At 40.9% G+C, this 12983-nt stretch overlaps 1 protein-coding gene across 3 annotated transcripts in view; it reads right to left on the minus strand.

The window, feature by feature from the left end:
• The window catches only part of IGF1R (insulin like growth factor 1 receptor), a 173630-nt gene that overhangs the window by 132401 nt on the left and 28246 nt on the right, over positions 1-12983 (minus strand). For all 3 annotated transcript variants that reach the window (XR_014226817.1, XM_082290807.1, XM_082290806.1), the window contains exon 2: positions 10184-10729. Coding sequence is in view for 2 of the 3 variants with exons in the window: in XM_082290807.1 (XP_082146933.1) it covers positions 10184-10729 (546 nt within the window). In the remaining variant the exon portion in view is untranslated. The remainder of the gene's footprint in view (positions 1-10183; positions 10730-12983) is intronic.

Raw genomic sequence — 12983 nt, forward strand, 5'->3', positions numbered from 1 at the left:
GACAGGCACAGCACACTGACCTGAGTACCATTAAAACAGTGCCATGATTAAAACAGCAATGCCAGTTCACAGAGCAAAATGTTCATTTTAGACAAGGCAAGACGCTGGAGACTGGGATCTGTGATCATCACAGACTTCAGGGGCCTCCCACTGTCACCAGGAACATGCTGAAATATTTCCACTGCATTCTCCACTCCAAAAATGCCCTCGCCCTCTCTCACACCTCTTCTCCTAAAAAGATCATCTGACAGGTGCAGATAACTCTAACCATTCAAAGAAGCATCCTAAGGGTAGAAAAGAATAAAATTTTTGCCTAGGAAGACTATGATTTTTTTCATCTGTAAGATAAATTCCAATTACTTATATTCATTCTCCTGTAAACCACTTGATCCTAAAGCAGCCCTTGAATTTAAAATCTCTCTACAGCTGGTTTGCTGGAAGCAGTATTTATTTTCCCTGCCACTACTCTCTTCATCTCCTGGTGCAAGGTATTACTGATTATTTTAATTTCTTTTCTACAGAAGAGAAATGGATGCACACAGACAAACAACTGCAGTGAGCAGAAGAAGAAGAAGGCTTCATCTCTGAATTAGGAATTTGCGTACTGGTTTTATCTGTAACACCCACTGCAGTACTTTATCCCAGACTCTCAGATCACAAAAGACAGAGCAGACAGTGACTCACTGCAATTTCAGTTCTGCATGTAGCGCTTCACGTGGACCAGTCAATTCTGATTCTGCCAAACAGCCTTCACAGGCACTCAAAGTAAACCAGCTTCTCTAAGAAAGAGTGCCTATTCATATGCTGCCTTCATGAGGAAAGCTCCAGAGATGGAAGGGAATTTAGTCAATGTTTCCCCTTTGTGCTGTAATGATTTAAGATTCAATTAATACAACACGAGGAGGCACTAATTCCAAAACACCTGCCTTCGTGATAACTGGATTAAGACCTCCAAACTTGCTGCACTCCTACCAGTGCCAGCCTGCCAAATGACAGCAGTTGTCAGTATCGACCAACTGGAGGCCGGGTTTTCCGCTAAATCCTAGAGCACTCTTTGAAGAGGATTCCCCACAAAACAGGAAGAGAAAAAAAATAGAAAAAACACCCCACTTGACAGCTCTGAATTTGTTTAGTCAGAAGTCACAGCTCCTCCCCTGCACACTTTGAAGGCTGGAGACTGGAAACGCTCCTATCAGATCCTTTCAAATCCCTCAAAGGGAAGAGATAAAACCAAATAAAGGGATAGGGCATCCTCAGATAAGAGAGCTACTCCCACACTGATCAGTATACTCTGGGCTCTAGAGAGAACGGCTTCAAGAAATATTTCGGGGCAAAAGGCTGTCAGGGTGGGGCAGAGCAGAGCAGCTGGTTGCATTGGGAGAAGAGCCAATAGGTTTGGGGCTTAGTTTGGGGTTTTTCTCCTCCACTTGTGCCCCTCAAAGCAGGGAGTTTCTTCAGATTAGTTTGGGCAGCAGGAAAAAAAAGTGCCTCAGAATTAAGACCATGCTGGTCTGAAATCTAGGGCAAAACCTTGACGCCGGTGTGCCAGCCTAGTAATTAACAAAGTGAAACACTTTCTTACCTTTTCAACGCCACAGAAACTATTTCAACCACACAAGAAGGAGCTGATTTTTTTTACCCTTTCATCACCCTCGCCTATCGTGACCTATTGGAAGCACACTTGAAAGCTCGATCGGAGCGCTCAGTGATACATAACTTCCATTTTAGTGAAACAATCCATCTGCTCCATGTGACTCAGAGCCTGCTTTAAGAATGCAATACTGTTTAGGCCAACGGTTGCACCGCACAAAGTGTTTTGTTCACATGCATTCCTTTGGGATGACAGAGCCTATCCACGGCCCTAACGGTTGGGGCCTGTGGTTTTTTTCCCTCATCCGCTGAATGCTGCAGTGACTAAGCTGACAAAAATTCCTAGCCAATTATAAACCCACTTAAAGAGACAGGCAACCCCCCTGCAACCTTCCCTTGCTATCCTATACGGGAAGTTTCTATACATAGAAAAACATCTCCTCCTCCCAAGGCCTGTGTTGATATAAAAGACTTTCTCTGCGCGCCCAACACTTCAAACATGCTTCCTAAATGGCATCATTTCCCAAAACTATAACCTTTAATCATCCATCTATATCCCTCGCACATCAACCAGGAAAAAAAAAAAAAAGACAAACTGACCCCATAATTGAGTGAAAAGTTAGAGAAGCCATTAATGGGGGAAGATGACTGCGCTGGGAAGAGATGAGCCCGGACAGCTATGGAGCACTGTTTATTAAGGAGGGAAGAGTTAAGTGCCTATAAACCCAATATGTTGCAACCAGGGAAAAACACATCAGGAGGGTTACACTGGCATACAAAGTAGAAGGTGTTGATCCACCTATGAGCATAAGCTGAGCTTTAACTAGCAACAACTGAGAACTTCTGAGTTGCCCCTCAAACCCCTCTCAGCAACCGAATTCCAAAAAAAACACCAGTCTTTCCCAAGAGTCATGTGCTGAATTCATTCTCGCCTACACTGTCAAGGGCTACACAAATACATTTAATAATTAGCCTGGGCATACAGAACTGTGCTTTCGGCAGGTAACTACATGTTCACTTTGCCCAGCAAGAAACAGTAAATAAAAAAAAAAAAAAAAAAAAAAAAAAGGACAGAATGGCACATGCTTTCCAGCTTTAAAAAGCCAGGCTCTGGGACACCTCAGACCCTCCCCACTTTATGGTGGGCAAACTTGTTCCTAAATAATTTTTAGCGCTTGGCTGATAGCACATGCACATTCCATTCCCAACACTCAAAAGGAGGGGGAGGAAGAGAGTGGACAACTGAACCAAGCTGAGCTCACCTCAGAAGAAAAAGACAGTTCAACAATCTGTATTAACATATTATTATCCGCGCATCTTTTTATTAGAAGTTAGGTCTCAGAGTCATAAACAGACTTGAGAAGGAAATCCCACTATTAGTGGGAAAGACAGCTAAACAAAGGCTGCTTCACGACTGTTAAAACACTGAAAAACTTGTTTGCCACATAAAAACGATTTACAAAAATGCTTGAGGACAATTCATTCCTACATTCATGTGTGTTTAGGAAAGGAAAAATAAGAAAATGGTTTCTCCCATTCAAAATTTTTAGAGAACATCATGATTCCTATGCAGGATTGAGCCTAAGTTTCCCTTCAGCCCATTTCAAATTTAATTGCAGATCAATCATCACAAAAGATGTATTTCTATGCATTCCATGAAAATTGGACAACTGGACAGGTGAAGGACAGATCATTTTAGGGCTCCCCACCAAAATAAGAAGACTGCAGCTCAAGTTCACCCCTTGTCTGACATCCATACAAGCATTACCTGTGAAAACTGAAATCTCTAGGAAAACTAGCAACCCACTCCAAGTTGGACTCATTGCATGGGTAAGAGCCACAGAGAACTGCAGAAAATGCTAAGCCAGGCTGAGTTTGCCTTGTCCCTGCAACATCTGCAAGAACACAGCAAAAACACAGCTTTCTTTTAGTTTTACACTTGACATTTCCCTGACATTTTCCCTATAACACTGCTAGCTATTCCCAGCTCCCAGCTGTTTTGCAAATTCATCATAAAATTAAAGCCTTACATTACATCTAATTAACTATCCAATACAATGGTCTATTCTATTAACAAACATTTGTCTAATAGATATATCAGTGGGGCCTGGAAATCCATGTTAAGCATGTTAACAAAAGACTCGGTTCAAGTTTAGATGGGTATTTAATTGCAGATTTAATGTGGCACTGCTGCACAGGAAAGTAAACCAAAAAATTCTCTAAACAAGGCATCACCCTCAGTCTGCTCCAGGATGAAAGCATATTGCTAAGAACAGCAAAGTGTTGCAAATAAAACCAAAAGCATTCCACTTCCAGCCCTAGCTAGCACCAGACTATCAAATTTCTGAAACATCACTAACACACAGTACCTCTAAAAGTAAATTTAGGATGTTACTGAAGTTTTCAAGCACTTCCTTTTATTTGTCTTAAGTTCAAAATAAATAAACAACATCTTAGAAATCCTCATTGAATGTGATCATAGCCATCATTTCCCTCTCCCCCTCTGCTCCACAGCCTCCGGCCCCTTGGGCTGCAGTCATTCCCTTCTCCCATGAGCTTCCACATAATGTGAGGTTAGACCAGGACTTCCTTTCAAGCACTCCCCGTTAGAAGGTCGTCAGGCACACAGTGTGCAATCTGGTGATGCTTTTGTATTCTCCTGTAAGGAAGAACTGGCACTCTTTTCTTCCCCAGCCTTTACCACACATCATCAGAGAAACCGAACTGAGGAATGAACACACACAACCCAGAAAACCAGGGAATTACCATTTCCTATCAGTGACCTCCAGCTGCATTTCTACAGGACATTTTTCTGACAATGAAACAGTTTCTTGGCACAACACAATTCAAGTAAATCCATTAGAATGATCTCTACGTAAAACAGAGTTTATATTACTCAGAGTAACTGGGCACATATATTTAATCACCCCACCACTTACAAGGAATTGTAGTGCCACTGAAATCATGGTGACATTAACTGTGTCATTTCACAATACACAGATTATCCCTTCCCATCATCTCAAACAGCACTTAAAAAAAAAAAAAAAAAAATTCTCCAACAGCATGGATGGCCATTAAAATGTGGCTACACATCACTTGGTGACCATAAACACACCTCTGGACTGACAGAGATAAAGCAAGTTGAAGCAAGTGTAAAATGCAATGTCTTCAGAAGATGAAAGTGTAAGTAGAAAAGACTAGGAGTATTTTCAAAAAATTCAAACTTTTTTTCATTCTGTATTCCAAAATGTGGGGAAAAGTTCTAAATCTTTTCAGAGTATTTTTAAAAGTTCATTGTTTCCCTTTTTTTGAAACACGTAGCGAAGTGATGGACTAAGCTCACTGCATTGTCTTTTCATACTGGAAAACGAAACTCCCAAATTTAAAGACCTCTCAAAACAAACAGTCCTCTACAAATCTTTGTGCCAAAAGAAACTAGGAAGCCACGATGAGTACTTAACATTATCACAAAGTTTTTGGTGGCTAGTGTTGGCTGCAAGATTCTTCCCAGGTTATGCCATTTTATAATAGAACAAAGAAAAATGGCAAGTATACATTTGTTTAATTTTAGCCCTTTTCTCAGAATATAAACCACTGCTACAGTAATTAACTGCAGATTGGCCTAAACTGCTCTGCGGCCATTCCAGCTTACTAATTAAATATGCTCTCACAGCCATAATAAAAATTCTGGGAAACCTCTGGCTGGAGAGCAAACTTCTCAGGAGGGGAGCGAAAGTCAGCAAAAAACTTCATTCAGAAGGAAAACACTAATAAATTTTTTTTAACATGCTCCAGATTTTTCTAACTCAGTGACACCAACTGTGCCTTTTACAATTATTATTTTTTTGTCTGTTTATTCCTTTCAGAAGATGTTTATTTCCTGGAGAGTTTACATACCAAGCAAATACAACCAACAAACAACCTATCCATTTCAAAATATGCTCAGGTTTATACCTAATTTTTTTTTTAAACCAACAAAGGTAGGATTAGTGTTACATAGACCAGCTTCACTTAACATTATACCACATCTAATTTGCTTACTGCAAGAGTAAAACTTAAAGCATGTTGTCCTCTGCTGACACATGTAATATCAACTATATTTCAATGTTTCAGAAAAAAGCATGCAAACATAATTTAAAGCAAAAAAGTAATTTGATTCAGCATCTCTGGCTCCCAACTTCTTCCACTCTCTTCCTGCCTACATAGTTCACGTATGTTCGCTATTTCTAAAGGACAGGGGAATACAGTGAATATTCCTCAGAGAAGGGAAGACAAGGAGAGAAAAGGGAGGGGGGGAAGTGCAGCACATGGTCTTCAGCACTACTCTGCTGAATCAACAGGGAGCAGATCCCCAGCTGGTGCACACTGTAAGCACTGCACAAGTCAATGGAGCCATGTCAAATGATACCAGTCAACTGCATTATCTTCTGAGCTCCGTGTAAACAAACAGGAGCAGATTCCGAATATTTGTGAGAATACATCATGTTACTGTCTCCATATGTTTAAACATTTTAGTAGAAGGCACATATGGACCACTCTTCCCACTCACTGTCATTCTCTCTCTCCTGATCCTCATACACCGTATCTTTTCGGGCCATTGTCAAACCAATTCAAAAACGAATAAGGATACATTTTCATTAAAAACATTTTGTGCTTAGCTGCCATCTGCTTCATCGGCCTCCAAATCCTCACATGCCTTTTCTGTGGTCCTCAGTTTCACACATTCGGAAGCTGAAAGTTTTCTCCTGTTGTATTGTGCAGTGAGGTCTACATGAAATATTGTTTCATGTCAAATTCACCTCTTTTGAACCAAGTGCTTAATGCTTACAGCCCTAACCCGTGTCCTCTCTACAATGCCAGCTTACACATCCTTTTTTTAATGCCTAAACTCTAATCTTAAAGCTCCGTCATGCACTTCCGATACTCCCCATCATTGTTTTTATGGGAAGCATGGCTATTCCACCCCATTTGGGAAATATGGGAGCTCTAATTCACTCTCTCACAAGGGGAGGACCCAGACTGTGCTCTTATCCTGTCCCACAGTAGCAGCAGCTGAAGCCGACACCCCTTTCCCCACAGACACTAACAGCCTGTCTCCCCCATAACCAGATCCTTGTCTCTTCTCTGAGTAGGAAAAGTTTCAGCTAATATTTGACACTGAGCATCTCCAGTTTAATTGGGGGAAAGAAGACAAATAATTAAGATAGGGAGAAAAAACCCAACAGGGCACCATAGGTCTCATATACAGATCACTGCTAGTTTTGCTATTACTTTGCCAAATAGTTTGCCCAGTTCATTTCTTATGGCCCCAGCAATAGCAAAAGTGTCTTAGGAAGCATTAGCTGGACTTGCCTGAAAAAGAGCACAAAGGTTATGGCAGACAAGGGATCCTGAACTTTCAGGCAGGCTTTCAAGGGTGTATTTTACATTTGGTTTCTGGAGGCTTGGAAAGGTCTAGTGACTAAGGCAGCAGACCTCAAAAGTTAGTCATCAGCACGAGGAATATAGAAAACAACTGAAGTTTTCTTTAGAGCAGATCACTGGACAGGCAGAGCAAGTGTGTCATCAGACACAAGTCTTGCAAGGGGTACAGCAGGAACAGTTTTTCTGGTTCTCACATCAATTGCTGAGGGAGATGCAGGCAGCTTCCATAAACCTTTCCAGCAGTCACAACTGCCAGAAAAAAAGAAAAACACAGAAGGCCATAGTCTTATTTGTATGTCTGGACACTCAATTTTTATCTTTTCCATCTCTACCTGTGCCCCAAAGCACAAGCACTGATAGAAACAAACAGCTTCAGTACTCTCCTTTTATCTTGAAGGATTCTTCTACTAAACCTGCAACCCCAGTGAGGCACAGCTGGCATTTAATACACTAACATAAAAGTAGGTGCAAGTCAGAGAGAAGAGAGCATGCCAAGCCCAACACAACATGCTGCAGCTCCAAAGAGAGCAAACTAGTATTGCTGCTGCCTTGGGGCACTCAAAGGTAAAGGAATGTACACTACACAGAAACCAGGGCAACCAAACTGGCAGGAGAACTGCTGACGCTTTACGCTGAACCTTAAAAATACCCAAAAAAATTTAGAAGTTACAGTTTCTTTGTAGCTTGCTCTTCTATAGAAATGTCCATGGATTATTCTAAGTCAGACACAGCATACTCTTCCCTCCCTCCTCCTTCAGCATTGTTCCTGCACAAGTTATATTGAAGGAAGCACAAGCTTCTTCCTTTTTTTGTGAGAAAGAAAAAGGAGGAAAAAAACAACTTCCATTCAACAGCAAAACTAAACAGAAGCCAGGCTACTTAAAGTACCAAGTGTTCCCACACAACATTTACCCACCAACTTCAGATCTTTCAGCGTAAAACCTAAACAAGGACAAGAGAGATTTAATACACACTCCTCCACAGAGCCAGAGCAAGAAAAACAAAAAGGCACATAGAAATCCTGAATGATAGAGAGCATTTTCAGTTTAACATTACTGTGACGCACAAGGAGAATGTCAGGGTTAAATCAGATACTGCACTAGAAAAATACTCCCTGGAAAATAACATAGGTGTCGTATCTCTACTGGTAGGAAAATGCTGACTGAAACACTCAGTAACTGAAAAGTCCTTGCTTCTATTCTTTTTCATGTCTTGTGTGATTCTGTACTGCAAGAGTCCTCTCCTGATCAGGAGTTCATTGCCAAAGTGCCCGAGCAATCTAGCAGGGGAGACAAAAAGCTTCCTTTGGAACAACTGAACTTTTATACCTCGCTTGTTTTTCTTCAGAGCAGGAGTACTTCAGGGTTGTTTTCTCTTTAGACGAATGGCCCACAAATTTAAAGTCATCTCACTTCAAGTCAGTGGCTTATCACAACAAACAGATTAAAACAGGTCCAACTTTCTCACTCTTTTTATTGATTAGAACTTGATAATTTCTTTATATGCTCTGCATCCTAAAATACTCTAAACCTAATTGTTTTTCCACACTGTAATGCTCTTAACAAGCCTTTCAAGGCTCTTTTCCAATACTTGCTTTCTTCTCCACAATCTCCCATGAAAGGAGATGAAAGCATATATGGAAAAACAACCCCATTACCTACAGCCTTGCCTTCAAAGTCCTACTATCGCAGTCTAACTATGACCTCATTTTATTTAAACAAATCTTTTCTCATGTGTATTTGGGATCCAAATTATTTTAACAGTCCCTTAGATGCCAAAAAAAGTTTTTTGCACATTACCTTTGTCTACTCCAAATAGGCAGAGCACACAACAAAAAGCAAGTAAGTTGTTACATCTTATTAAATACACTCTTGCTACATCCATTCAAACCACTGAGGGCAATGAGGTTGCACAGGAATCACCTTGGTCACCCTCTCTAGACAACAGAGTTACACTCTGTTAATGAAGACATAAATTTGGCCGGCAGGACTCATAGCAACACTCCCCTCGCCCTGGGCAAAGCACAAAGTCTCCCAGTAACAGGCTGAGGGGGTTTCTTTGCTTTGTTTAAAAAATGAACTTTATTTCCTGTAAGTATTGATAAAAGCACATACTCCAAATGCCTTTTTGCAGAGGTATTTTTGGCATGTGTTGACTGAAACTGCCCCACGAGCTACTTTAATTGCAGTTCTAATTGAACAGGAGGGCTCCACAAGCAACTGACAAGCCACTTCAGAATAAACATCCCCAGATGAAGGTAACCTGAATGTAGTCCTGATTTCTCTCACACTGTGGTGTTTCCTATCATTACAGCAGCTTTGGTCAAGACTGCTTGTGGAATTTAGGAACTGTTCCTCCCAGTGATGACTGCTTGTAATTAAGTCCTACTGATACTGCAGGGCTCAGCTTTCGTAAAGTTACAGGATGAACTCAAAAAGCCTGCCATGTAATCATGTTACCTGAGTAAACTATGTGTTTGTTTACTCTGTTTTTAAAAAGTGAGGAGAGATCAGGTTTTGTTTTTGCTAATACTTGCTACCAGAAAGACATAAATCTGCCAGATAAGAACAAAACAGACAAAGATAACTTCATCAGGAGTCAAGATATCCATGGACTCTTCAACTCTACAGACTGCACTGTGAAAATTCATGTCAATAAACAAGTCCTTATGTACAGAATTTACCATTACAGGAATGTCTGGAGGTGCATGCCAAGGGAAGCAAAAAACAAAGTCCAGTTAACAGCTTCAGCAAGGCAACAGCTCAGGCACACACGTAATGTCACTTCAGCAAGGAGCAGACGGCATTCGATGGCCACCTCCTGCCAAAGTCCTCAAGGGAGGTAAAGCTGCCTCCAGCTTTGCTATAATGGCATTGGTTCCATACTTATATTTTCCATCTTTTCCATGGGGAAGTAACTCAGGGAGTTCATTGGGTTTTGTTTCACAGTTTTTGATTTGTTGGTTTCTCTTTTTTGTTTTTTAATTTAAGTGAGACGAACCTTTACTGATTGGGGAAGAATCTATTTGTGTGGCAACTGGGTAACTCATGTAAACTATAAACAACTAGAATAAAAGTTTCAGTTGCTGAAGAGCTTAAAATAAAACCACAAAATTAAATCTTTACTTCCAAAAGAAGTAACAAAAACAAGATATCTACTCAAGTCTTACTTTTCTGGCAGTGGTTGGTGGTCCAGCAGCGGTAGTTGTACTCATTGTTAATAGATGTCTTCTCACACAACGGCTTCTCTTCCATTGTTCCTGGACACAAGTCCCCACATTCCTTTGGAGGTTTATTCCCAACGATGTAGTTATTGGACACTGCATCTAGGATGAGAGACCAGTCCACCGTGGAGAGGTAACACAGGTCAGAGTTCTTCTCGATCCGTATGGCCCCGCGGGTGATATTCCTCAAGTTGTGAAGCCCAATCTCTTTAAGATTTGTCATTTCAAAGATAACCAAGGCATAGTTGTAGAAGAGGTTTCTTCCACGAATGACTGTGAGGTTGGGGAAGAGATCACTGAGGCTTTCCAAGCCGGCCACACGGAACAGCAGCAAATAGTCAGTGATGACAGTGAGCTTTGGGAAGCGGAAGTTGCGGTAATCCTCTGCTTTGGAGATGAGCAGGATCTGCAGGAAACCCTCGATCACTGTGCAGTTCTCCAAGCGCTTCAGCTCATGGATATCATTGCGAATGTCGACATTTGGCCCGCAAACTGAAATGGAAAAGGAGGAAGAAAAGTTAGTAAATAAGGCATTCCTAAGCCTTTTGAAACTGGAACACAAGAAGGATATTCTGATGGCCATAAAATTTTTAACTTTTAATTAGGTTGCAGTGTTAAAATAGAAAAAGAGTGCTTAATTTACACCTACGTGGAATATTCATTTCATTTAACCTATCACCCTGAGCACTACCAGGAGCAGCATGGGATGGCAGCTCTCTCTCTATTCTGCAGCACACAAAGAAATGTTGGTTTATTACTGCTGATGATAAGAGCTCGACTACACTGAGGAATACAAAGATAAACCAAATGCATTTGCACACCCTGCTTCAAATTAGATCCTGATGTGTGTGCCCAGAGCAGGGCTTGAGCCACATCACTTCAGACCAGAAGGGATCCACTGGTCATTACGTTACTAATTCACTCCCCACCCTGCTTAAGACACATGCACACAAAGAGGGCACTTCCCAGAAAATTACAACTTTGGCCTCAAATCACTCTTTCTTTCCAGGGTCACATGCCAAACAAGCTTTAATTCTTGGAATACTAGTCTTGCAGTAGGTCAGCAATAACACTAAATCCACAGAAAGCTGGTAAGCACTTCCTGCTCTGTGACTGGGAAGAAAACAAAGTGCTTGGACTTATAGCACTGAATTCCTGTTTGCATGTTCCAGTAAACCAAGTTTCACTAATTTTGGCACCAAGATATAAAAAAGTCTCTTGAGTTCTAAGAAACACAGGATAAATTTATTTACAAGAACACACACCATCACAGTGAAGAATCTCTCCTTGAAAACAGCAGATTGAACTCTATGAACTCTCAAGAAAACAATGACCAAAATGATTATCCCCTAATAAATCTATGTATTAAGTCTTTCCATATTAGAGACATATCACAATAACAATGGCTGGTTAAAGGGGCTGGAAGACATGTGTTAATAATGTAATATTTAGACACACACAATCCACTTGGATGCAAAACAAAGAACTACAGAGTGTAGAGAGCTGCTGTTCTTCAAAACCCTCAGAGCTGGTCTTCTTTGGAAAACATGGAAAAAAGATTCCCCATAAGAGATACTAAGTTGCTTGTAAGCAAACAAAGCAAAATGCCTATTTATTTAAGCAACCCAAAACTCAAATAAACCCCAAGCAATTCAATTTTGTGGAAAGGTTCTCTTTTAATGCATGCTAGGCTTAATTATTTTAACAACATCTTTTCCTCAGATAAGGGAAAGGTCTAAACAAGCACTGGAGCCAAAAAACTTAAATTCTAACCCAGACAAATTGTCCAGAGATTCAGAAATTGCACTGACAATAGAAAGCAGTCTTTCCATCCCACAACACTTATCTAAGGCTAATAACTTAAGCTAACAAAGGATCCAGAGCATGAGCATGCTAAAACCACAGCAACTCTAATACCCAACAAGGACTTAAAGACTTCTAAGTCTTAAAAAGACTAAAGGACTTTCTGGTTAGAGGGACAGCATAAAAAAATAAAACAGGGCGAGAACTCTGTTAGGAAACAGATGTTCCTACACAAACTATTACCTAATCTTCCTTCTGTGAAGATTCAAGCTGAAAGCAAAGGCTATTAAATCTGACTTGCTGCACTGAAGTAGCTATGTGCAAGAAAGTTCATTCCCTAGACCTTCAAAAAAAATAATGAACACCAAGACTAATGTACCACCAGGAACACTTGGTCCTCATGAGCAGTGAGACAGGAAATCCCCATTTTCATACATACTGACTCCAGGAAAATTGGTCACTACTGCTGGAACATGTGTCGAGGCTTGAACTTCAGGAAGACATTAAAAAGGGTGAATGGGTTGGTACTACCCAGCTTTAGAAGCCAGGTGGAAGAGGGGGAATGTTAAAGAACTCCAAGATAGTAGATCTGGTAAGAGATGCACTGGTTAGTGCAGAAGAAGTGAGGGGTTCTCCCCTGAACCTGTAGGAAAGACAACCTCAAGCTCTATTAAATTCCTTTAATGAGCTGGTACCCATGTCTTGCTTTCAACTTCAGAAATCATCTTCTAAAGCCACCATCCCTCCATCCACCCTGGGGACTGTGCCCTCTGCCCAAAGGGTATTTACACTCTGACACTGGGCTTCTCTTGTTTTGAAAAGCAAGTCAGAACACACAGAGTGTTTCCCATTAAAGCCTTTTGGTTTCTATCTCTGCCTCCTGGCAGGCCAAGGTGAACAGTATGGCTCCTGCTATGGCAAAGCAAAAGTCGCAGAATTTATT

This window comes from Coloeus monedula, assembly GCF_965178545.1.
Source record: "Coloeus monedula genome assembly, chromosome: 14".
Lineage (NCBI taxonomy): Eukaryota > Metazoa > Chordata > Aves > Passeriformes > Corvidae > Coloeus > Coloeus monedula.